Below are 27366 nucleotides of genomic sequence, written 5' to 3' on the forward strand. Positions count from 1 at the left end.
AACTTTTGGCAATCTGCAAGATACTGGTGTGTTAAATCTTATAGAATCCTTCTCATTCAAATAAACTACTTTTTCTTTTATTCATTTCACATTGCTGATCAGTTATCTTTTTTAGTTCTCATAGTACTACATACTAAATTTACCAACAGACTTAAAAAAATCGAAAACCTTAAGGCTTGAATAATTAAAAATAACATAAAAAAACTAGATTCATAACAACAAATTTATGATAAATAAATAGAATTAGAAAAATAAGAAACCCTAAGGCTTGAAAATTTAAAACAGAATCTAAACTTCAGAATAAATAAGGAATCACAACAAAAAATGAACAAATCATACTTGAGGTTAAGGCTCCGTTGGAAGATACAATGACAAAGGCGGAGAAACTGAGAACGACGGAGGCAGAGAGACTAAGAATGACGGAGACGATGGCTATTGTGCGTGGAGACGACGACAACTCCTGCCTCCTGGTACCTTGAGAGACACGGTGTGGAGGAGACGGCGAGGAAAGCGTAGCGAGGAAAGGAAAGCACGACGATCGATGAGGAAGGGAGGGAGAGAAGACCGCACCGAGAAGAGGAAAGCGTGACGAGGAAGAGCCGCCACGAGGGTGCTGTGGAAGTGTGGAGTGTGGAAGGTGGGAAGAAGAAGGAATTCGCGCTAAGAGGAAGACTTAAGCTATGTTTGGTTGGAAGGAAAGAAATAGAAAGGAAAGAAAAGAAAGGAAAGAAATTGAGTGGATTTTTATTTTCCTTAGATGTATTTAAATGAAAGGAAAATAAGAAGGAAAGAAATGTTATAAAAAGACAATTTTATCCTTGTATTATAAAATATATTGAAAAAAGTGAAGGGGTAATATTGGAAGTGGTGAGAAAAAAAAAAGTTTTTCCTCTCTTTTCTTTCCAACATTGGAGAGAAAAAAAATTGGTAGGTCCCACCAGTTTTTTTCCATCCCTTTTCTTTCCTCTCCAATTTCTCTTCACAACCAAACAATAGAAAATAATCATTTTCCTTCCTCTTTTCTTTCCTCAATTTTCTCTTCAAACAAACATAGTATTAGAGGGAGAGTGAGCGGCGCTAAGTTATTTGTGCCCTGGGGGTTGGTTTTATTAGGAGTTTTTTATGTGAATCGGTTCGGTTAGGGTTTTCAATGTCAAAACCGAAAACCAAACTGAACCGTAAAAAAGCAAAATATACTTTTTTCGGTTTGTCGGTTATCGGTTTATTCGGTTTTCGATTTTTTTGATTCGGTTGGTCGGTTTTGTTCGGTCTGGATCGGTTTTGAACATCCCTAACCAAAACATGGTGACCATATCAGTATCGTGCTTGTTGGAGATGTGCTCCGGCGAATTCGAGGCACGTTTGTCAAATTTTAAAATCTTTTAAGGATCATTTTATCAATAACAAAAATCAAATACTATTTTATCAGTACCAAAATCTTTTGAGTACTAATTTGATATTTATTTCGTTAATAAAAAACATACGCGAGGTATAAAGTAGTAGATAATCTGAAGAATCTCAACCATCACTAACAAAAAAAGAAAGCCAAACATCCAAAATATCACAATACCATGCACGTTGCAATATATTTAACATATTATAGGATAAGATAAGAAAAAATATTAGTTGAACAAATTATTTTTATAATTAAATTTAATTATGTTTTTTATATATTTTATTTTTTAATTAGCTTTTATTATGTTAATAAATTATTAAACTAATTTACCTGAATCGATTATTAAAATAATTTAGTGATGTAATATTATGATAATGATTTCGTTACACATTTAAAAATTTTTAAGGATCAAATCCAATAAAATTAATCAAAGATCGATAAAAATTACTCACATACATAGTTGTCAGAACCGAATCGGTGATTGAACTGATCAGGCTATTGGATTACTGAATTATTAGTTTAATTGGTGGGTCACTGGTTCAACCGGTTGACTAAGTCCCACATAAGTAAAACATATAAAATAGCTAAAAACTTAAAAATTAAAATTTAAAAAACATATCTCTAATAACATTTTAATAAACATTAAGTCTCAAGAGTAAAAATAAGTAATACGAAAATAAACACAAAATTTGTTAGTACTATTAAATTAGTATCTGATCTCAATTTAACACAATGAAAATAACAATCCATTGATTATATCCATGGAGTAATTTCAAAGTCTGTATATCTTTCTTTATTTGACAAATCTGGAGCTACATCATAATTGGTTTCATTCTAATTTGTATTTTTCACAGAATTATTATTAGCTTCATCATCATCTCGATCATCTTCCAGATTCAATTGATCTAGCATTTCAATCATGTTTCACAAATCATAATCAATAATAAGGCAAAATATTTGGTTAAAGCATTACAAAATCATCCCTAACAAAAACATAGCCAAATCATCTAAAGCTGATTGAAGAGACATATTTGCATGATCATTTCGTAAAGCATCAACTTCTTCAAGAGTTAAAAATGGTGGTAAATCTTCCATTATCCATTTCGAATGATCCTCAAATGTATCAAGACAAATTGTATCATAACTTTACTTTCTCATTCGATTCCTATATTATCAATTAACTTGATTATTCTTATTATGACTAAAAATTTAAAATAATTCCTTTAAGAAAGAATAATAAAAAGTACCATTGTTGTAGCTTTAAGTTGTAATGAACATAAACAAGATCATTAAACTTTTAATGCTCTAACCGATTCTTTTTCTTTGAGTGCATGTGTTCAAAAATGCTCCAGTTATGCTCACAATCTGAAGAACTACAAGTTTGACTCAAAACATGAATCGCTAACTTTTGCAAGTTTAGTGGTCCACATCCATAAGATTCCCACCATTGATCGTAACATAAAAAGATAATAATATATCACAATCATAAAAATCAAATCATAAACAAATTACAATCATAAAAGACTAATTTTAATAAAAAATTTACTAGGTATCATTGTGGTTCGCTCATGTATTGCAAACTATCTTCCAAAGTCTTGTTCAGCATTCTTAAAGATTCTCATCTCACTTGTCAATTTAGAATTCAAATCTGCATCACCATAAGCATATCTCTCAATGACATCTAGTAGGTCAGAAGTTGTTTGCTTGTGCTTTTCAAATTCTTCAGCATTAAATCGAAAAGCTAGATTTAACCAATAACCAGCAACATGAAGGTTTTTTCGAAGTTGTGAATCCCAACGTGTATCTAAAATTTTCAAATAAGAATCAACAACCCTCTTTCTTTTTTGAAACCTCTTCACCATCTCTTCCCTAACCTTATAAATAGCTTGATAAAGGAAACCCATTGCAACTATCTTCACTATCCACAATACACAATACACGAACAAGTGGCTCAATAAGCTTAACAATATTAGTGCATTGATTCCAAAATTTAGAATCTAAGACTTGATTCACAAACTTTTTAGCTTTGGCTTCTTTAGAGTAAGCCGAGCTTGTCTATTCTCTAGATGTCACCATAGCTCTCAATGCATTCTTTTGAGCTAAAATACTTTGTAAAGCAATGTAATTAGTGGCAAACTGAGTTGGAGCTGGACGAAGTATTTCTCGTCCGCCTGTGAACTTTCTCATCAAGTACAAAGGATGGCAATGATTATAGATATACTTCGTAATCATTGAAGCTTGTGACACAGTTTCACTCACTTCCTCTAACTTTCCAATATCCTGAAACATCAAATTAACACAATGTACTGCACAAGGAGACCAATACAATCTAGAAAACTCCGATTCCAACAACCTTCTAGCAACAACATAATTTGCAGTATTATCCGTCACTACATGTACAACATTCTCATGACCAACAAATAATACAACATCCCTAAGCAACTTAAACAAAGCATCAACAGTTTTTGAGACATGAGAAGCATCAACTAACTTCAGAAAAATAGTTTCTTTAGGGCAATAGACCAAGAAATTAATTAAAGTACGCCTACAACGATCAGTCCATCCATCGGCCATGATAGTACATCCAGTTTGTTTCCTTTTCTTGGTTCGAAGCTCTTCAATGTTTTGATTGAATTAGTGTCTCACTACCGCTGGCACCTTTCGACATGCCTCAATATCTCCGCCTTTTCCAGCCAAATGATGCTTAACCCGGTTAATTCCTCCACCCCTAATAAGCTTCTCGCAATAAATACATAACAGAACTGTTTTTCTTTTATCCACAACTTGTTTACAATGGCCTCATGCAGGATCAGTTTTTTTTCTATTACTATTTTTTTGGATTCTAATTGTTGCATCAGGAGTTGATCCTTGTTCCTAGAAAGTTGGTGTTTCTGATGGTGTATTTGATGAAGTCATCCTAAATTCCTAATCAACCAAAACTAAATGACTAATCTATAGGAATAATATACAACAACAATCTACTAAGAATGATATACAACATCAACCAACATATGTAACAGATAATCAACAATCAACAATCTAACAACAATAGATAATCAACAAACTGAACCAATGTTATCAATTTCTGTTTGAACTGAGCAGAAATCAAACATAAATCAACAATCAACAGAAATCAAACAGAAATCAACATAGATTATCAACATATATAACAACAATATAGTACAAAAAATTGAACAATCAACAATCTAACAGAAATCAAACAGAGATCAACATAGATAATTAACATAGATTATCAACATCATTAATCAATTAATTCTAACTAAAGTACTAAATTATTGAAAATTTGAAAGACTGAATAGCTTAAAAAAAATAAAAATACATATCTGGTTGATGCACTGCCGACAGAGAAGAGGGAGACTGGAGAAGAAGCACGGCACCGACGACGACGACTGGACACACAATGACACAGGACAGAAGGCGATGAGCAGTAGCAGTAGCAGGAGGCGATGGACGCACAGGAGCCAACGACGTTCGAATGTTTGATAGAGTTGGCGTTGGCTGTGGTGGGTGGTGCGGTTGTGAGACTGCGAGCATGCTGAGGTGGCGTTGGCTGAACGGGTCTTTCTCACTCTCTCACACTCTCAGTCTCAGACTCTCAGCTCTCAGGTGGTCTCTCTCATGGCCAAAAGGGAATGGGTTTGGGAAACAGGGAAAGGGAATGAAGGCTTCGAGCTAGGGTTTCTTTCAGCTCAGTTTTGTTTTTTTGTTTTTTTTTTAATTGAAACGACGTCATTTTACGTGAAGAAAAAAAAATAAAAATTCAAACCGATCCAAGTTAAATTAAACATGCTGGTTTATCGGTTTTAGTCAAATCCGACCAATTCAAACCGAGTCTTGTCGGTTCTCCTCTTTGTCCGGTCAACAAACTCACCCGGATTGACTTGGTCACCAATTCACCAGGTTTTCGATCCAGCCGGACAGGTCGATCTGGTTCTGATAACACTGCTCCCACAACATGTGTGTGAATCTTCTTTGTTCATGCATTTGTTAGACTCTTTGACCCAATACGTAGCCAACATCAATTTATACAGTAGATGCTATAGTGTTGATATCAATCGGATTCTTAAGATTCAAAAATCTTAGTTTGAATTAAAAGGTGAATGTGTATTGATGCAGCCAACATCGAATTATACAGTAGATGTTATGACAAAATACGTAACCAGGACTAAGATCCAATATCGAGAATGGTTAGACTCTTGATAAAAAAAAAAAGGTTACAAAATTAAATAAGTGCATAAATTTAATACAAATGTACCTAAATTCATCTATTATAAAAAGGGATAAGTATTGTTTTGGTTACTAACGTTGAGAGTTAAAAAGGACAATTTTAATACAAAAAAAATCGTTGAGGATGATTCTAAATCAAAAATTACATTCGGGATGGTTTCGATTCTAACTTTCAACGTTAGGAAGCAAAACAATACTTATCCCTTATAAAAATATACATAACAATATAATGAAACTGGATTAAAATATTTTATTAGTACATCCGAAAGTTTATTTGACTAATAATTGGTTTACTCACTTTATTAAATGACTCATATCTTATAATCATTATTAATTGGAATAATTCTACTTAAAGTGAAGATAACACCCCCATTAATGATGATGCATATGTGAGCCAACTTAACTTATACGAAGCAAAAACAAATCATTCAAACATGTTAATTTCTTTTAATTCATATCTGATGATAATTTTCTACGGGTAATCTTGGCTTTCCCAGTGCAACTAGTGGCTTAGCTTTTGTGGTGTCCCTTTCATATTCAGAGAGATCAATGGTTGATTCATTGGGAGGTGCAATCCAAGTGAATCCATGAACCAACCTTACAAAGAGCATAATAGTCATTGTAGACCCAAGTGTGATTGCAGGGCAGCTTCGTCTTCCACTGCCGAATGTGAACAACTCCAAATTTGGTTCAGCTAATCTAATATGTAATTTACACGTTAGATTCTTAATCCAATTTGTCGCACTAGAGAAAATGGCTTCCTTTAAAGATAAAATCCCTAAGTGTATAATATTAAATTCTAAAGTAAGAATTTTCTATTTGTATATACATATTGAACTGATGATTATTTAATTTTAATATATAGTTTGTGTTATCTCATGTAAGTTATAATTATAAAATTTCTTTATTACACTCTCATGTTTTTCAGATATAAATATATTAATCTGAATTCTAATTTATCAACTCGTCAGTAAATATAAATTATTTGATGAACTCGTATCTTTTAAAGGATTATATATTTTGTATTGTAACATAAATTCTCCGTGTGTTAAAAACATAACGTAAATTGACCGAACAATGCTCTTATTCAAAAAAAAAGAACTACCAAATAATTTTCTTTTTAATGCATTATAACATCAAGCATCTAGTATCATAATTTTATCTAACAGTAACAAAGATGTACCCCCCCCCCCTTTCTAATAACTATCAATCTTGAAACTGAGAGTTGGTGGGTGCAGTCCCCTATTCCATAATTTAATTTATGCCAAATTAAATGGCATAGTATATATGTGATTCAATGCATGCATTTGCATTTTATGATTTTATCTCTATCTTAGTCAGCGCCCTAATAATACATCTATTGTCATATCACACACAAATTCATTCAACCCCGCCAACGCAAGGATAAAACCAACTAAGAAAAGTGTAATAAATTAATAATACCCGCCGGATTAAACTATAAGAAGAATTTCAGTGGGATATTATTATTTTAATAATTTTAATCGTTAATTTTAATTACAAAATATATATAATATATATTAATTAAAATTAATAATTAAAATAATTAAAATATTAATATTTTAAAAACATTTAAATATATGTGGAGTGACAGGTGATGGTATCAATGACCCCTTTGCATTAAAGAGAGCAAAAATTGTTGTTGCTGATGCTACAGATGCTGCTAGAAGTGCTTCTAATATTATCCTCACTGAACCTGGTCTTAGTGTCATTATTAGTGCAGTGCTCACTAGCAAGGCAATTTTTCAAAGGATAAAGAACTATATTGTTAGTTTCCTTGCATACAGAATTTAATCGTTTCACTCTTACTTTTCTTTTTTGATATTTTAGTATTCTAACATTGCAAAATAGCAAAACTTGCTAAAGGACTGGTTGCGCAGGTTCATATGTTGCAAATTTAGCATAACCTATTAAGTTCAATGTGCTGTTGACTACATACGAAGTAGTTGGTTAGTTTTTTTTTTAGCTTGTGTATGAAACCGCCGCAATTTTATTTTAAATCCAATACTGAAATAGCGGCGGTTCTGCAACCGCCGCAAAAACGTTAACCTGATTTGCGACGGTTGTACCAGCGGTTCATTAGAACTGCCACAAAATCATATTACAACCCCTTAATAGGCGACGTTTCTGGAATCGCTGGAATTTTGTTTCGCGGCAGTTTAAAACCGCCGCAAATTCCTAAATAAACCGCCACAGTTTTCCTTTTCTCTTTTAGTGCTTGAATCAGTCAATTTTACCTCATATTAACTGTTATACTTTTTATACCTTTCATTTTTTGGAATAGAACGAGGAGATATTTAAAAAAAATATTAAAGAGTTATTAAAATTTATTATTTTTTGTTATCAGTTAATCATCTATGTTTAAAAATATGAGATAAAGTATATTATTAAATTATTAGACTAAATAAATTAAATTAATAAATAAATAATAGCTAAAGATAATAAATTCTGAGAGTCTTTTAACCGTTCTCATTTTAAAAAAGTATTGCTAATTTTGATTGAGGAATAAATAAAACCATTTAAAAACAGTGGAAGGTAAAATTGATACTTTAAGAAAAACTCTGGGATATTTAGTTTTTTTTTTCTATTTTAAAAACGTGTATGATTTAATAAATTATATGTTATAGATCAGAAAAGCAAAACTAAATTTTGTTTGTCCATTTTAAAATACAATTCTCAAATTCAAATTTGAAAATAAACTCTGTGTATGTGAATATGGAGCAAACTTTTTTAAAATGATAATAAAGAATAAAATGATAAAATTTAAACCGTTAGATTTATATTTGATTAAACCATTTAACGATTCACAGTACAATTTTTATATGTAAAAGAGTTCGATTCACACTAAATATATAAATACGAGTCACAAATCTATATAAGAATTGAGAGATTCTATTTTTTTTTCTTTTGGTTATTTTAGTTCCCTCTTATCTCTTTTATTATTTTAATTTTATTATTTTTATTTAAATACTTATCAATTTTTATATATTTTAACATAAATTTTTTCATCTTTTGCGCTTATTCTTTTTACATTTTGCTTTCTATATTTATTATTTAGGTACAATTTATAAATCTTAAAAATAACTCATAAAGAAAAGATATATCTGATTTTCGAATTGAGATTTTTAGTACAGACATGATCAATAATAGTTTATTTGTTTGAGTTGAGCAAAATCCAAGCACAACAATCTTATTTTTGAATAATTTCTTGATAAACCTCCACGGATAACCTTGGCTTTCCTAGTAGCACCAGTGGCTTAGCTTTTGTGGTATCACTTTCAAGTTCAGAGAGATCAATGATTGGTTCATTGGGAGGTGCAATCCAAGTGAATCCATGAACCAACCTTGCAAAAAGCATAATAGTCATTGTTGAGCCAAGTGTAATTCCAGGGCAACTTCGTCTTCCAGTGCTGAATGTTATCAACTCCAAATTTGGTTCAGTCAAAGTCAAATTAGACCCATCTTTCTTCAAATGTCTTTCGGGTTTGAACTTCAAAGGTTCTTCCCAAACTCTTGGATTTTGGCCAATACCTTGTCTCCTAATAAGAACATGACTACCCTTTGGGATGAAGTAATTGGCAACAATTGTGTCTTTCATTGAGACATGAGGAATATTAAAGTCAACAATTGGGTGAAGGCGAAAACCTTCTCTTATACATGCCTTCACATAGTTGAGTTTTGGAATATCTGATTCTTGTACTAACCTTTCTTTTCCTATTACACTGTCCAATTCTTCAATGGCAATTTGGAGTAGCTTAGGTTGATTTAGCATTTCAGAAAGTACCCACTCAACATTATTATATGGATTATCAATAGTTGCAATCATAATCTCCTGCAACAAAAATAAATATCTTACTATTAAGAGTATATCACAATTCACTAGAGACATAAATATGAAATAAGTTAAAGTTAATAATCAAATTAGTCTCTGAAAAAATAGAATATTTTTTAAATTCGTTCCTAAAAAAATTTCTTAATCAAATTGGTCTTATAAAAATTATAATTAAACATATTTGTCTTTCGATTACTCCATTAATAATTTTCTTCATCAATAATGAATGATGTGAAATATTAATTGACAATATATATAATATCTGACATATCAAATTGAATACTAACTAGATATGTCTATTACTTTAGTCCATTTTTTCAATTACATAAACCATATTTTTAAACAACAACATTTTTGAATAATGTGTGAACAATGTAAATTAATAGAGTTAAAAAAGTAAATTAATCTTAAATTTAATTAGTAGCATTAAATTAGGATGTAGTGTATTTTTATTTGATTAGTATATTTTTATTTGATTGGTGATTGTTTATATTGTTCAAGATGGTCATTGTTTACCTAACATTCCTCTATTTTTAATATGACCTAGTGAAATAAATTTTCATAAATATATTTGGTCAGTATCTAATTGAACATGTTAAGTGTTATGTATGCTATAAGTTAACATTTTATATTAGCAATCGTTGACGAAAATGTTAATGGAATGACTAAAAAATAAATATGATTAATTTGTAATATTTAAAAGATCAATTTAATTGATAAAATTTGTCAAGAATAAAGTTAAAAAATATTATGTCGAATCTTTTAAGAACTGATTGACTGTTAACCTAAGTTATTGTAAGATGCAACAAAATCATGTATATAACCATGATGACAGTCGGAATAAAGCAAACTAAAATAAGTAGATAGATAGCTATTAATGAGAGTATGAGGAAAAATATTGATACCAAAAGTTGACTTTTGATTTCGTCCACAGTCAAGAATGGATTGTTGTTAGCATCTTTGAGAGAGATAAGAACATCAAGCCAATCCTCTTGATGTGTCCTTATCCCATTCTTCCATTGATGAATCCTTTCTTCAATGATGGGATCATGGTACTTCCTTAGGGTATTAATAGCCTTCTTCATTGCTTCCTTTTGACCATCCAAGTCAAACTCCCTCAACAATGGAACATAATCAGAAATAGAAAATGCAAAAAGGTAATTTAACACACTCAACAATGCTTCAACATGTTCCACTTCCTCAGCACCTGGTCCTCCATCTTCTCTACCATTACCAAAAAAGTACCTTTTATTGAAGAACAACCTCCTAATCAAGTTTCCACCATAGTGTTTCCCTGCAAACCTTAAATCAACTAGGGCATTGCCATTCTTGCATTGATTGTACACATACCGAACAAGGTTGTCGGCTTCTTCCGCCCTTTTGTCATGTAACCATTGAAGTCGTAGCGGAGACACCAATTCACTGGTGATTACTCTCTTCATCTTCCTCCATTGTTCTCCGAACGGTGTTATAGCCGTGGTTAGGTACCCCAGTGAAACATGCTCACTAGACCAATTCAATGGCCTTGATGCGAAGATCGTATCTTGCTTCATTAAAATCTCACGTGCAATGGAAGGACTAGTCACCGGGATGACATGGATGTTACCTAGACGAATGCATGCGATTTCGGTGTCGAGATCATTCATGATTTTCTGTATCCATCTGAATGTGGGTTTGTTTGCAAGCATTTGAGGGATGTTACCAACTATAGGCCATGGTTTGGGACCTGGTGGAAGCCTATGCTTCTTTGGTTTCTTGGTTGAATCGTTGGGTTTGATGAGGAGTTTGATGTAGAGGAGTATGATGCCAAACAGCATGAAAAAGAAGTAAAAAATTGAGTGAGAGAGCATCATGGGGGTAAAAGAAGATTTCATGTGTCTTGGGAAGTTAGAACTATTTGGATTAAGAATTTAGGACACTCTACTAAAGGTGGAGTATGTTATAATATTTTGGTTGGTGCATATTTGCTATATATTATATAGAAAGGGAAATGCTAGCAGGATGATAAGTTTAGCAAAAAATGGAAAATTGATTAATGCTTTTTTGAATGTAAGATAAATGCTGAAAAACATTGATTATGTAATATTTTTTATACGATCACGACTCATGTGCAGTTATTTTTATATAAAATTAATAGTTAAAAATTGTTAGATGATGATTTAAAAATTCATGGCCATGACTTGTCACATGTTTTGTTGGATTCATAATTTCTATTATTTTAGGATAATGTCGTTTTTCTTCCCCAAACATTTAACAAAAAATTTGAAAAATAATCTTTTCATTAAATAATTAATAAAATTGTTAATCCCAAATATTATTATGCCAAATTATTTTTCACCATTACTCTCATTTTTTCAATCTTCCAACAACAAAGCATAATACCCCGTAAAAGCCTCTATAACATGCAAGTGTTTAATTTAAATTCAAATGGATCTAAATAAAACTACTCATTTAATAAATTTATTCTATTATATAAAAATTAGATTTCTATATTTAATGATGGAGCTGACGTGGCATGCTTCTGAGAGTGTTTCCCAATTTATTTTTTTTTAACGCATTAAATACAAGTTATTACGATAAACTAATTATATCAACTAATTGATTTGATTAGATATTTAAATATCATATAATTTATATCAATTTATATCAATTTGATTTGGTAGTATTTTTTAATTTATTTATTTTAATATTCTATTAGTATTTTTAATTTATTTCTTTTAATTTATTAAACTAAATTTATTGTGTATACTAATTAATTAATTTGATTAATTTATTAGTCATTCAAATAATAAATTTATGAATAAAATAGGCAACTGAGATATTTTCAACTAATAATTAAATCAAATCAAATCAAATCATATATATTGAGCTAAATTCAAATCATGTGAATTAAGGACTAAATTAAAATAAAATAATTTCTTACTTATTCAAGTTGAGTGCAATAAATACAAATTAATTTTGTTAGATAATCATAGTTGTCTGGTCTACTATATATAGATGGCTACACAAAATTATAAGAATCGTAATTTTTATCGCTCTTACTATTTCAACTCTTCTTTTCTTCTTTTTTTTTTCTTTAAGTATAATTTATTTTATATATAAATGTATCCAAAATGAGAAAGTATGGATGAGTGTTTTATTGATTGTTTATTTGATGAATATATCTCAATTTAACCATTTTACTACTGTGGATAGAAGTTGACCTGTAGCAATTCAAAGTGGCCAATGTATTTTTTTATAGTGTTAGATAGAAGAATATTTATTAAAATGAATATACCCATTGTAATGAATTTTTTGTCAATTGTTAGTAAAAATTATGTGATTATAATTAATGATCATAATTAAAAGTCTTTATTTTATTTCAATTTATTCAGGACATGTTTATCTTAAATTTTATTTCTTTATTAATTAGTATTTTTTTGTACATTTAATTGTCATTAATTTATATAAATTAAAATGTATAACTTAAAAAAATAGATACGTGTCTAAAAAATAAAAAAAATATATATTTTTTTGGTTAGTAAAAAATTTATCTCGCTTTAACTTTTCTTTTTTTGGCCTCATATCTTACATTTTTATTATAATTAAAAGTTAGAGGTAAATTATTAAATATAAATCAGTAAAAAAAATATAATACTTAATAAATTATCATAATTACATTTAAAGATATTTAAGTTATTTTCATATAATAAAAATGATATGCTTCAAAAAATATTTATATATAATTTACTAATAAATATATGAGATATTTATCATAATTTTTATTTTTAATAAAAATATCATTGTATTAAAGTGATGCATTTTAAAAATGTATAAATAAGATTTTTATTAAAAAAAATTACAAGATAGCAAATGCAACTTTATTTTAATTTTATCCTTAATATTTAATTTTAATTTTACCTCTAGAGTTTGAATATATATGTTTCAATTATACTATTAGGGTGAACAACATTAATTATAACTAATCAATTATATTATATGATTTGACTAAAATTAAATAAATATTAAATTATTTAAAAATAATAAATAAAAAATAAAATAAATAAATTTAATTTAAATCATTCTCTTATTATTTTCTATATCTATGAATCAGAATGTACTTATTTTGATTAATAGTTCTTAAAGGAGTTATTATTTTATTTACTAACATTTTAAATTTTGTATAATATTTTCATAAAACTTGATTAATTAATAGGTTCTTCTTCACAATGTTTTTCTTGAATTTTTTAACAAAAATATATCTTAATTTTTGTCTTTCATATATTCATTGATTATACTAATTTTTTTATAGTGTATTTTTATCAACTACATGTTTTATTTTTCTGTCTTTTTTTACTTTTTTTAATTATTTTATTATCTTATTTTTAATTATTTATTTTGCTTTCACTCCTCATATATTTATTGTATTTCACTTCATCTTAGTTTTAATTTCATAGTTAACTTTTAATTATATAAAATTCAATAGTTTCTTTCAAAACATGCTTAAATATATTATCTATTATATACAATTATTAGGATAAACAAACAAATATAAATTGAATATATAATTTAATTTTAATTTAAACTAATAAATAAATAATTTGTCAGAAAAATAGCAACCAATTTTGTTTTTAATTTCTCTATAATTTATTTAAAGGTAAAAATCTCTTTATAACCACTAATATCGCCGATAACAAAATTATATGTCTTTATTAAATAAAAAAATATATAAAATAAATAACATATATATAATTTTAAAGTTATTAATCATAGAATATGGACAATTTTTTTTTAAAAAAAAATCTTATGGGTCAATATGTAATTTTTTGATATTTTTTTTTTAAAATTTTTCAGACTTATCAACATTTAAGTTGTCTATACATCACTTCTCAAAATATTATGATTTTACAAGTTATAATATGTGGGGTAAATCACCTTTATAAACCATTTACAAACCAATTTTACGTATATCCCCCAAAATAAAAAAGGCTACGTGCATGTCTCAATTTACATATCTATGTAAATCAAATTTATGGAGTTCGAAATATGTGTTTTCGTAGTAACGTACAGTGCTGAGTTATATCTTCGGATTGTAACAGTCATATCACTACTAAATCGAATGAAGGTGATTCAATTTACAATGAGCTGGATTGCTACTAAGTGAGTATAAATTGAACCTTATTGCTTCGATTTAGCATGGACCATATAAATCGAAATTTATAGATTCGATTTAGTAGGAGATGACATAATTCGAATTCTTTGAATTCAATTTACTTTCGAATCACAATGTCAAGTAATTCAAATCCTATAAATTCGATTTACTACTTATTACGCTAATTCGAATTCATTAAATTCGATTTATATAGAAATGTAAATGGAAACAACCAGGTAATATTTTTGAGTTTGGGAGATTCAAATAATTTTGGGGTGGCTTTGGTTTATCAACATAAATTAACCTAATATATAATATTATTTATTGTTATATATATGAAAAATGTGACTTATTTATGCATTGTTTGGATTAGAAGAATTTGTAGGGAAATAAATGCTGGAGAATAAAATGGCCGAAAAAATCAATTTTTCATTGTTTGGATCAACAAAGAAATTGAATGGAAAACATAAAAGTGTATGTGGAGTTTATATAAAATTTTTCTCTTCAAAATTGCAAAAAAAACTGATGCAGAAGTACAAACATGGGTAAAAATATAAAGTTATCATTTGAATTATAATTTATATATAATATATAAAAATATTAATATAATTTTACTCTATTATAATTTTTTCTCTTCTTACTTTTCCTTCCATCTAAGCAAAAGAAATTTTTTTCTCTATTTTCTTTTCATTCATTTTTTCTTCATCTAAACAACACATACAAAAATATACTTTTCTTTTCATTTTCTTTCCTCTCATTTTCTTTCTTTCTATTGTCTTTCCTCTTATTTTTCATCTTATATCCAAACAACATCTTAGTGTTTATCCATTTATCTTCTATTAATATTGTTATAACAAAGATATATGTGACTTTATAAAAATGATATAACCTTAACTTTGATTATCTGAGAATTTATTGAGTAGTTAGAATAGCTCCACGTCACGAACCAATGAATGCTTGCAATAGGGATAATCACAAAAACATCAGAAACGGGTATTTGCAGGGATTACTCGCATTTGGGGACTAGATGGGGACTCGTGAAATCCTCACGACTTGCCAAAACCCGTCGGGTTGGCCCGCATAACCCCCCAAAAGGCGGGTTGGATTGGAAATTTAAAACTGTCAATCTTAAAAAGCCTACCTACCCCGCACCGCCTAATCCATGGGATGTGGCGGGCTTCGGCGGGGTGGGGCAGGCTTCTCCGCTGGGCCAAGCTTTTATTTTGTCAGGACAATTTTTTTTACAAATTTTTATGATGTTATTAATCTACAAGAGGATGAAGATAATAATTAAAGATGTTCTAAGTTATATTTTGGATTACGTTTTATATTTGATTGATTATAAACATAAAGATGTTTAATTATATATTTTGGACAATATTTATTTTGCTTTGGATAATGTTGATTTTATTATTTCGTTTCAATAAATTTGGTTTATAATTATATTTATTACATATTTATAATTATAAAGACTTTAATGTGTGTGAATTTAAAAATTAGAATTTTTTTATGTTTCTAGAAATTATAAATTTATTAAAATTGTTGTAAAATTATTTATATTATTTCATATTAATGGTTTATAAGTAAAAGGAGAACCCGCCAGCGGACCATTAGGCAGGACGGCAGAGAAATTCAGGACCGCTTATTAGGCGAGGTAGGGCAGGCCAACCCACCAGATGGCGGGCTTTTGGCAAGACAGGGCGGGCTTTTCTGTTTGTCACCCTAACGGGGATATGAACATAAGTACATGCCCCATAGAATTTATTAAATATACGCGAATATAAAATTATTAATTTATCCTAATTTATATATACATAAATCCATTTCTTGAATTTAGTATCCCTAATTTCTGCCTCTAATTCAAATTCTTCCTTTTTCTTCCAGACTCATTCTCTGCCTCGATCCTCTCTCTCTTTAACTCACTTTCTCTACCTCTCAAGTCCGTCACTACGTTGCTCAGTATCGTCCCAAAAGTTTTCAAAGAATACTCGTAAATACCCGAGGAGATCTGTGTTCCTTAAAGGGTAATAAACAGGAACTTGCAATGACAGAGAAGGAACGGGACATTTTTTTTAAATAGGAGTGAGGGATGGAAAGGAAGCTTCTCACGCTCCCCTGAGTACTCATTACCATATCTAACTAGTAACAGGATCCAATCTGAACCGATTTAAGAGGGGACGCGTGGACTTCATTTGCATTGGGCATTTAAGGTAGTGAACCTAAGTCGGATTTGGGACCCTAACAATGAGTTTTAGTTGATCTTGCTTGCATTGAGGTCTTATTAGGCCTAAATATATCTTGGATTAATATTTTAAGTCATTGTTATAGCAAATACTATACTATTTAATGTTATAACACTTAGTATATATAAAAGTTGGATATATTTATAAGATATTTTTAATTCAAATTAAAAAAATTAATTATCTCTTTTTTAGTTTTAAATATTATTTTCTAATATAACGAAAAAGTGAAAATAACAATAATTAGTCACATAATTAAAATAGATAATCTTAATATATACATGACACTATATATATTAAGGATTATTATATATGATATATAATTTTTTTCTTTTCTGTAATGACTATTTATATAATTTATTGAACAATTTTTTCATCTTAATATTTAATAAATTTAACATATAAAATATTATTTAATATATAAAATAAGTAATTTAAGTCATTATCTAGGACAATAAGTATAATAGTGCAAATACTTATTTATTTATTAGTAGTGAAAAATATGTAAATAATATAAATTGATATTTTTTTAGTATAAAAGCAATAATAAAGGTTATGAATTAAGTTAATTACATAATTAAAAATTTATGAATAATTTCTTAAATAATAATAAAAAATAAGTTCACTATTTTCACATATTACAAAGTTTATGAAAAAATTTTGGATAATAAATCAATTCTCAATAGATTATACATTAATTATATCAAAAAAATAAATAATTAATACATTAAATATTATTATTTACATACTAATATATATATATATATATATATATATTATTGATTATTAAGTTTATAATTAATTTTTTATCCAATTTTTGGTAATTAAAATTTAAATAATTGAAATTATTAAATGCTCAATATTTTGTATTGAACCATATTTTTTTTATTGAAATTAAAAAAATGAGTTGTTAATCAATTCTAAATTTAAATTTAAATTTGAATAAGAAAATAAAAAAAATATTTTTAATTTTATCTCACTAACCATAATTAATTTTAAGATAAGAAATTACTTTGTACCTCATATATATTATAAAATAGTATGGTCATTTGCTATTTTTTAATGGTAAATATTGTCAAATAAAATAGTGTAAGAAATTAGAAAAAAATGTATTTACAAGTTTAGAAAATATTAATTTATTTTTCAATAGAATAAATTATATATTGAATAACAAAAGTTGTTATTGGTTTCTCTTCACACTAACTAATACTCAACAATGGTGTTTCGGTACACTATATTGCCAAGAAATATTAATTGATCGATCTAATAACTTTTGTAATGACATAAGTTTATGAATTTGAAAATTTAGAAATCATTTCATAAAATGTGAAGTTTTAACAAGTAATAATGCTGATCATATTATTTTGACTTCAAGAATGAATATAATACCAACAAATAAAATTATCCCAAGTAAATTTCAACAAAACAAAAGTCCATAAGTATTGCTATTAATGGAAAATTAATCTATTTTAAAGACAAATACAATTTTTTTCTACGGATTTCCTAACTCGGCAAGTTGATAACTAATCCACCACATATTGATGTTCTATTTATTAAGGGTCTGTTGCTAACTAATGGATTGTTATACACACAAAACGAGATTCGAACTCTAAATACTTGCTCAAACGAACAAATGAAATGACCATTCACCCAATCCAAATTGATTAAAACAAATATTAGTTATTTTAATATTTTTAAGTTGTAAAATATTTATAATAATAATAATTACTATAGATATTTTTCATTTCAAATTTTAATGAAAATTTTTTATATAATTTTATGTATTATCCCGTGTAGGACACGGGAACATATACTAGTTCAAATAAAAAACCAACTAAAACGATATAAATTTAAATTAGATTAGATTCTATTTTTTGATAAAACGCATAAATTTGATTAATTTTTTAATACACTTTACAAAACTACTGAAAATCAATTTGATCTAATCTGTCATGACCCGAACTAAGTCATGACTAGTATTCAAAGGACGACACGTCCCTCAACAAGCTAATCAACTAAATTTACAGAATCTCCTTTATTTTTAGATCCTTGTCAAAATAAATATTATATATCTTTATGTATCAATAATAAACATCAATCTCTAATAACAATAACAATACATCCCAATTATATTCACAAACCGAACATATCAAAAATCACATTATACATATTAATTTAATAACTAAAGTATATAATTAAATCCATAGTTTTACATAATCGAATCATAATTACTATCTAAAGAGTTTGACATCTAAAATAACATAACCCACACGAGGACATATATAGAGTATTGGTATAATTTAGATTTTAGTATAGTACAAAATTTTCATCATATATATACATAGTCTTTGAATAGAAGAAAAGCTCATCTCGAAATGGCTAAGATCTACTGTCCAGCGGATAGAATAGAACCTAAATTGACTTGTCATATTTTCTAGTCTACGTTTCTTCGAAAGTTTAACATTGTAGAATGAAAGTAATGTGATTAAGTGTAATTTACTTAGATGTGATTAAAAAATAATTGAATACTATGTACAGTAAAAATTGATATTATTGAAAGATAAAACTAAAATTTATTTCTATGTATTGTTTTTGTCCCCAACGTTTTCGTCCTATTTAAGTCCTTAACGTTTCAAAATCGTCTCAATTTTGTCTCGCCATCAATTATGTTAACGGATTCCTAACGGTAGGACAACATTGAGTCAATTCTAAAACGTTATGAACTTAAATAGAACGATTGAAATGTTAGAGACAATTTTGAGATTTATCCCAAACGTTGGAGACAAAAACGATACTTTACTCATTTTCATATTTATCTTAAAGTAAACATGATACTAAGATATAACTCAATTCAATATATTTTATACTAAATATAATATAAAAACTTAATTTAATGTCTGTCCCTCAATTTCTTTTTCCGGTCTCACTTTTTTTTTTCACACACAACCTTATATATTTTGGCTGTAAATTCTGGAGAGAGGGGAGGTGATAACAAATATTACAATAAAAATTGAGAGAATTTGTCAATACAAAATTATAGCAATAAGTCTTGTGAATTTAATATTTAAGTTATTTATTTTTATTTTTAATTTATTTTATAGTCTCTATATTTTGGTCACAATTTTTCTATTTTGTAGTATAATGTGTTAAGATTTAAAATAAATTTTTAACTTAATTTTTTTTTTTTTTGCATTTTTTAACTCACAATCATTTTTTTATTTAAAAAATGTGTCATTTAACATTATATATATTTGTTTTAAAAGATAGAATTTAATTTTGATGTAATAATTATGTAAAATATTTTATATAATTGTCAAATTATATCTATTTATTTAGATGATTATTTATACGATTAATTAAAAAAAATTTTGCTAATATATTATTACAAAATTAAATATACATGTAAAATTTTTTTACACTAACAATATTTTTATAAATTAATAACAAAATTTTAATAAAAATTTTTTGACGCTATTAGTTAATGCTGAAAATAATATAATTTGCCTCTTAACTACCTGTATTTATAGCTAAATGCCATGAGCAACATGTGCTCACCCTGTTACAGCCTGCAAAAGTAGGTGGTTTCCGTGGACACGTCTTACAATTGAAAGTGATTAACCTTAGTTTTTGTAGCCTTGTCGGCGAGGGAGAAGAATGAAGCAAAAATTTCCCATGTTTTTTTCATTCAAAATATTTATTGTGGTGTCTGCTAGAAACTAAACATGTAGCAAAAATTTCTTATGTTTTTTTCATTCAAAATATTTATTGTGGTGTCTGCTAGGAACTAAACATGACTTAGGATGTCAATGGGGCAGGACAAGGACGGGAGATGTCTCCCTGCTCTTCATCTTCGCCCTCAGATTTGTTTTCCATCTCCGTCTCCATTCTCCGCCATGGGAAATATTGTTCCCCATTCCTATTTTCTACGGGCCCCGTTCTCTGCGGGAACCCCATTTCCCATCTACATAATAATTCTAACTAATTATTAATTTCCATATGAATAGAGTTGCAAGTATTTATCTTATACAAAAACTACAAGATTTTATACAAAAAGTCTAAATGACACGATGATGACTTCTTTCGAAATAACGCAATGGGGGGACGCAACGACGAGCCAAAGGACAAAGTAGTGGACGAGGTGGGAGACGCGGCAACAAAGAGGAGAATGCACACGACGACAGAGTTACGAAAAGGAACGCCGCAAATAGAAATTACGACGCGGTAAGAGTGATGGCACGGTGAGGTGTGACGATGCGGTGAGAAGGGTGACGAGGAGGTGGCTGCAGAGAGGTTGGATGGAGTATGGACAACCTTAGGGATCTCTGAATTGAAGAAGGGTTAAGCAAATAAAGATTAGGAGTTTTGGGTTTCTATATATATGTGTGTGTGAGAAATGACTAAAAAACATATATGAGAAATAAACTATTAAGGATAATTCAAGGAATTCATAAGTTTCAGGGAATAGCAGGGACGTGGTGGGAATCCCCGCTCGGGTCCCCGCGCCTGCTTCGGGGGAATTTTGTCCCCCATCCTATTTCCATAGAAAAAATTCTCCATAATCGGATTCCCATTCGAGGCAGTCCCCGCAGAAATCCCGCGTCTCGAAAAATTTTGCCATCCCTAAAACATGTAGTGTCAGGAATATTTATTATTAATAATAACAATAACTAACCGCCACTCTTTGAAACAAAAAATACTTAGAAATGTTATTTTGATAAATCCAATTCTAAAATTCTTCTTCAACCTCTTCACATTTTTCCATCAAAATGTGGATATATAGTTAAATTTATATCCATAAGAAAATGGTCGTAATAAAAAAAATTATACCCAAAGTAATGGAAATTAAAAATCATAAAAGAACTACTAACTCAACAAAAAATTCACTACTAGAAAACTAGTTATTACAGACGGATATTTCCGACGGATTTTATCCCACTAAAATACAGAGAAAATTTCAGAGGAATTTTTTGTCGAAAAACAAAAAAAATGGATTAGCATAAATTACAGACGAAAAAGAGAATCCGTCGATAATTTCGTCAAAAAAATTAATTTTTTCCGTGAAAAATGGTTACAGACGGAAAATCCGTCTGTAATTAAATAGACAAAACACTGCATTTTATTAAATTATTACAGACGAAAAATCCATCTGTAATTTAAATTTTTCGTCGGAAATATTGAAAACCCTAATTTTATCACCACCCATTTCACACTCCATTCGAACACCATTCACACTCCATTCACACTCCTCTTCGCCCTCATCCCTCGAACTCTTCGCCCTGCAGCCCGCCGCCTGCAGCCACCGCAGTCTCTGCCGCCACTGCAGCCACACAGCCCCGCATCAGCCCTCGCAGCTCCCCGCAACCCCACAGCCTCACAGCCCCGCAGCGGCGCAGCCACCGCAACCCCTACACAGACACAGCCTCCACCGCCAACGTAGAAGATTCGTCGCCGTCGTAGGAAGCTGTGTCGCCGTGATTGGAAGCTCCCTCCCCGTTGTTTGGAAGCTCATTGGCCTTCTCCTCTGTTCGAGCACTCTCCTTCTCTCTCTGTGTCGCCGTTGTGTTTCTGTCACTGCCCTTCCTCCTCGCTTTCATTCACGAGTCATGACCGTTCCTTCACTCCTCCATTGGAAGTAGATCTGAAGAGCCACGAACCGAGGTGTGGCATGTTCCTCCATCATTGAGTTGGTGTTGCGGTTGCCATAACTTTGCGTCCCTTGCTGTCGTCGACAATCACATTGTGCCCCTCCTCCCACACCTCCTCCATACGCCATTTTCCCTTTATTTCTGAGGTAAGATTTGAGATTTTTTTCCTATTTCTTAGTTTTTATTTTTTGTTTTTGTTCTTGGTGTTTCTTCTGATGAGTTTTCTTATTGTGTTGTTATTGTTATGTTCAACATTTTTTTTGAGGGATTTTGCTCAATGTTAAGGTTCGTTTAGTGTTGTAACATTTATGATTAGTGGAAAAATAGATAAAAATAAAACTGAATAAAGTGTTGGTGAGACACCTCCAGACAAGAAATTAAAAGAATTAAAGCTTACTGAAGATCAATCATATGTTTAACTGTTAGTTGTTTATGAAACTACCATAAGCTATTGAGTTTTTTGGGCCAATTGAGATGCTATGAAGTGTATAGGCTTCTGGTTCAACCCTTGTCACATTCTGTCTCCATCTCCTATTGATTACTCACTTCTGTAGACAAACTGATCTTACTTTGTAAAATGTATGTTAATGATGGTACTAATAAGTGATTCCACCATTAGAAATTATGAATCATGATCATTAATTTTCTGCATATAATATCTTTTATCATACATGTGTTATAAATAAAATGGAATTATTGTTCTATTTTCTCTCATCAACTTGGCAGCATACTTTAATTTTCTTCTTCATTATATTTCCAAAGTGGTTTCTGAATGAAATATATATGAGCATGATGTGCTGAGTGGCTAGCTGATAATTTAGGATAGGAACTATAAAGTTTGGTTCTATTTATATCAAGTAATTAGGGGAAAAATGGTACTTTTAAGACATGGATCCATGAGTTAAGGTTAGTGCAATTCTTCTGATTCAGTTCACGCAATTCTGTGAAAAATGGCATGCTTTGGATTTTAGAGATTCTTTTTTCTTCGATTGATTTATATTTCTTTCCTTTACTGATTCTTTTTGTTTCTCAATTGGATTGAGGAGTTATGTAACAAAAAAATAATCTAAGGTGGTTGTTGATGATGTTGAAATTTAGTAGTCCTATATATATTTTTCAGCTTTTGATTTTTGTAATTTGCAATGCAGGGGACCAATGTGGTTCTGATTTAATGTAAATGTGAGTCTATGTTTTTGTTCTTTTATTTCTCAAATCACAGTCAATGATTTTGATAAACTAATTCTGTGCAATCTCTGGTATGTAAGTAGAAAACTGATGCATTGATACTTAAATATACTTTTCATTTTTCATTAATACAAGTTTAAATTATATATAGCATTATGTAGTTTGTGAAAATATACTTGTTCAAAATAGAAAAACTCAAGTTTTTTAGAGATAAATTGGTCAGATGTGTTTGATTTTCCTAATATTTTTTTCAGTTTTTGATTTTGATGATAGGAAAAATATTTCCCTGCTTATTTTTCGGTGTTCAGTTGTGTAATTAGAGCACTAAATGTGATTGTTTATAGGCTAAAAGAATACTAAGTAATTAAGTGAAAAATTTGATGAAACCCATATTGTCGTGTCTATAATTAAATGCTGAAGAGCACTGTGACCATGCATTTGATTCTATGAGAAGGGAATCTGTCATCATGACACAGTGAGTCAAGTAGTTTGTCTTTATTTTGTTCATGACTATTTTTTAGTTTCTTAATTAATTTTTTTAATACTATTCCATGGTAATATCTTAGGCAAAGATCCAATTGACAGTGATTCCCAATTTTTAGTTTCTTAATTAATTTTTTTAATACTACTCCACAGGATCGACGGCTTAGAATTCAGCTGTCTCTCTGCTCCAAGTGACAGTTAATGAGGTTAGCAAGCACACCCTGATTCTCAAAAAATTCTGTGTGATTTGTTTATCTATAGTTGTTGGATTAGGTCTTTTCTTGAGTCTTCTGATTGTGATTTTGCCATAGTAAATTACCAAATTGCCCTCTCTCATGATTTTATAAAAATAATACTCTTGTCTCTTCTAGTTTAATCTAACTTGATAAGCAGCAGATTGGTAGATTGCTGATCAATTATGAAGTGGGTTTGGACCACCTGGTACATCTCTTAGAGAGACTCCATAAATAGGGTGGACCTTCTCTTTGCTTGGTTCTTGTTGTATCCTTGTATAGGAATGCCATGTGAATTGCTGAAAATTGATTCTCTTTTTTGTTTGCTTGATTTCTGTACCCATCCATCTGCTCTACACCCTCTCTATGCTTAATATTTTTACTTATATTCTGCAGATAGTTTGTTCTTTGCATAGAAGAGAATATAGGTGAGCCGGTGCATCTGCATCTTGTATCACTGGTATGAGTTTGTTTTCCTCTCAGAACAGAATCAGATGAAAGTTTATCTTGCTGTCAATTGTATTCTATCAACCTTTTGAGTTTTGTGCATAATATTGTCTTTTAATATATATTGTCTTTTGGTGTTTCTTATGCATGCCTAATTATTTTTCCTTTTGATTGTATGGTGCAGGAAAATGTCATGATTCCTGATGACACAGGTTTGCTTCTCAATCTTCTTCATTGTTGATGTTTAGACAAATTCTTAATATGCAATGTTTTTACAACCATGTAGTTCCCTATATATTCAAACAGTAGCTATTGATACTAGACATTGGTTCCATCATTTCAGCTTTGAAATTGCAAACTAATCATTAATATGTATTGGTTGGTGAAAACAGGAGTGATATTGTAACCATTGCCAAAAGGGTGATAATGTCAAACGAGCTGCCAAGCAACTCAAGTCTTGCCTTTCTTGGAAAGACTCCATAGGCACCAGTACATATTATTCTCTTCTTTCTGCAAATTGCAAAGCTTCTTAACCGTTATCATTAACAAATTAAGATCATACTTTTTTTATCTTCTTGAGGCAGCTCTATTGAAAAATTATAAAGATTAACTCTCGTGTTAATAAACCGAGGCAATGTTTATCTTTCTATTCTTAGCCATTTCTCTGTACTATGGCTACCCTTTTCACAAACAAGTTTTACTTTTAAAATGAAAAGTTCTTATTGGTGCCAATTTTTTTCACTTTTTTAAGGATAATAAACTAGATGCTTAGAAAAGAGAACAAAAAACTAAACTTTTTCATGATAGCTCCTTTCTTGCTTACAGTATTTGTATGGTTTATTGCAGTGGATGATTAATGTTACTGTTGATTCTGATTTTACACCATTTCATGTGTAATGAGGGTGGTCAGCAGCAGCACACACTTCATCAAATAAGATTATTTTGCTTTATTTGTGAAGACTATTCTAATTAGCAAGATAAAGGTTTACTTTTCTTATTCCATCGAATTTTATTTTACCTATTTATAATATTTATGAAAATATATTTTTAATTTATCTCATGATATGGACAAAAGATGTTGTTGTTGTTGTTGTTACTTTCGCGTAAAGCGCGAGTCTAAACCTTGATTTTATTTATTGACAAGGTTTTATGTTTTTCAGCATTCTTTTGCATTGGTTGCGCTCATGGAATTCTATTATCAATTGGGTGGGGCGTGCGGTTATGCAAAAACTGAATGTTAGTACCTAGGTATGTGTTTTTGCTCTCATCTTCCCAAAACTCATGCTAATTCTTTGCATCACCATTTTCATTCCCTTGTTAATACACCAATGCAATGTTTATTATCTTTTCACTGCTAGAAGTTTTTTTTATAAAAATAATACTCTAACTCTCTCTCTCTCTCTCTCTCTCTCTCTCTCTCTCTCTCTCTCTCTCTCTCTCTCTTTCTTCTTTTCCATCCCCAATCACAATCTCTTATTCTTTCTTTCCATCTGTAGGAGTTCAATCAAGCTTTCTCAACTTTTACCGACACTGAAACACAATTTCCTCAGTCTATTTCTTCAGGTATCACATCGTCATATTAATTCTTTCTTTGCTGTTACAACTTACAATTATGCCTCTCACTCTTACTCTTTCGCAATTCTGAACCTTTTAGCTCATCACTTTGTTGCATTAAAACATAGAGGTATGCTTATAATTTCCTGCTCTAGTTATTATGCCTCTCACTCTCACTCTCACTCTTTCGCAATTCTGAACCTTTATGAGTGAAGCAAAATTTGTCATGTGTACATTTAATATAGAGAAGTGAAGTTGGCAGTGATAATGGGGCATTAAAGTATACAACCACTATTTGATAATGGTTCAATTGAGAGTTTTTGTTTAGCTCTTCGTATATTTTGGTATTAAAGTATATGATTGTACTTTGTTATGGCAGGTATACTTTATTTTGGATAATGCTACTACTTAGCAAGCTTGCGTTCAGCTACTATGTGGAGGTATTATGTCTTCAAATTTTACTACAGTTCCTCTTTTACCCTCCTTTAAGAAGCTCATGGTTCTTGCTTTCTAGGAAGAGATGTAATTCTCTATTTACTGATTCTTTTATGGAAACTTGTTCATGCAAAAAGAGACTACTTCTGGAGTGCAAAATGCTTTAAATAATATGCTTTATTTTTATTCAAGCATTCCAATTCACTCCAATTCCAATTCGGGTTTTGATTCTATTTCAGTCAGGAGATGTCAAGATTAACTTTCAATGTGAAGCTTGATGCTGCCGATGCAATTTAGTTATCTATTAATATTTTAGATTATTCTATCTTTAAGTGATAAGTGTAATTTGTGACATTCATGTAACATTAGGATGGTCATCTTATTTTTTTGGGTATCTTTTTATTAAGACAGTGAGATATTGGCCAATGATGTTGAAAAATAACATCCAATTTTATAGGTATCATGTAATGAATATTATGTTTATTTATGTGATTTTTGGCTTTCTTTTTTCAATTTACA

The 27366-nt window shown here is 29.7% G+C and overlaps 2 protein-coding genes and 1 long non-coding RNA gene across 4 annotated transcripts; 1 reads left to right on the plus strand and 2 right to left on the minus strand.

Annotated features, from left to right (window-relative positions):
- Window positions 1–2976: 2976 nt before the first annotated feature.
- LOC140176449 (uncharacterized) lies at window positions 2977–3970 on the minus strand. Its single transcript, XM_072207823.1, has 2 exons — window positions 3505–3970; window positions 2977–3314 (listed from the first exon to the last, which is right to left on the minus strand). The coding sequence occupies exons 1-2, from the start codon at window positions 3968–3970 to the stop codon at window positions 2977–2979; spliced, it is 804 nt and encodes a 267-aa protein (XP_072063924.1).
- Window positions 3971–6096: 2126 nt separating this feature from the next.
- LOC112723971 (isoleucine N-monooxygenase 2-like) lies at window positions 6097–11311 on the minus strand. Its single transcript, XM_025775303.3, has 3 exons — window positions 10400–11311; window positions 9007–9494; window positions 6097–6241 (listed from the first exon to the last, which is right to left on the minus strand). The coding sequence occupies exons 1-3, from the start codon at window positions 11309–11311 to the stop codon at window positions 6097–6099; spliced, it is 1545 nt and encodes a 514-aa protein (XP_025631088.2).
- Window positions 11312–22062: 10751 nt separating this feature from the next.
- On the plus strand, window positions 22063–27360 carry LOC112719877 (uncharacterized). Of its 2 annotated transcripts, XR_003161924.3 has the most exons (11): window positions 22070–22656; window positions 23659–23689; window positions 24332–24384; window positions 24808–24871; window positions 25043–25070; window positions 25251–25347; window positions 25705–25841; window positions 26019–26106; window positions 26355–26421; window positions 26792–26852; window positions 27087–27360. It is a non-coding gene; the product is annotated as an uncharacterized lncRNA (long non-coding RNA). The 2 variants fall into 2 exon arrangements; XR_003161923.3 differs by lacking the exon at window positions 23659–23689 and having other exon boundaries at window positions 22063–22656.
- Window positions 27361–27366: the final 6 nt, after the last annotated feature.

The sequence above is a fragment of the Arachis hypogaea genome, chromosome 11, assembly GCF_003086295.3.
Source record: "Arachis hypogaea cultivar Tifrunner chromosome 11, arahy.Tifrunner.gnm2.J5K5, whole genome shotgun sequence".
NCBI classification, from domain to species: Eukaryota; Viridiplantae; Streptophyta; class Magnoliopsida; order Fabales; family Fabaceae; genus Arachis; species Arachis hypogaea.

Bases quoted from the DNA above. Each gene is read 5' to 3' on its own strand.
- LOC140176449 (XM_072207823.1), bottom strand. From the start codon at position 3,970: ATGGCCGATGGATGGACTGATCGTTGTAGGCGTACTTTAATTAATTTC. The intron at 3,315-3,504 runs GTATTTTAGCTC...TATTGTGGATAG, and splicing joins TAATTACATTGCTTTACAAA to TGAAGATAGTTGCAATGGGT.
- LOC112723971 (XM_025775303.3), bottom strand. From the start codon at position 11,311: ATGCTGTTTGGCATCATACTCCTCTACATCAAACTCCTCATCAAACCC. The intron at 9,495-10,399 runs GTATCAATATTT...TTTTTGTTGCAG, and splicing joins AAATCAAAAGTCAACTTTTG to GAGATTATGATTGCAACTAT. The intron at 6,242-9,006 runs GTTGGTTCATGG...GCTCTTTGTAAG, and splicing joins ACTATTATGCTTTTTGCAAG to GTTGGTTCATGGATTCACTT.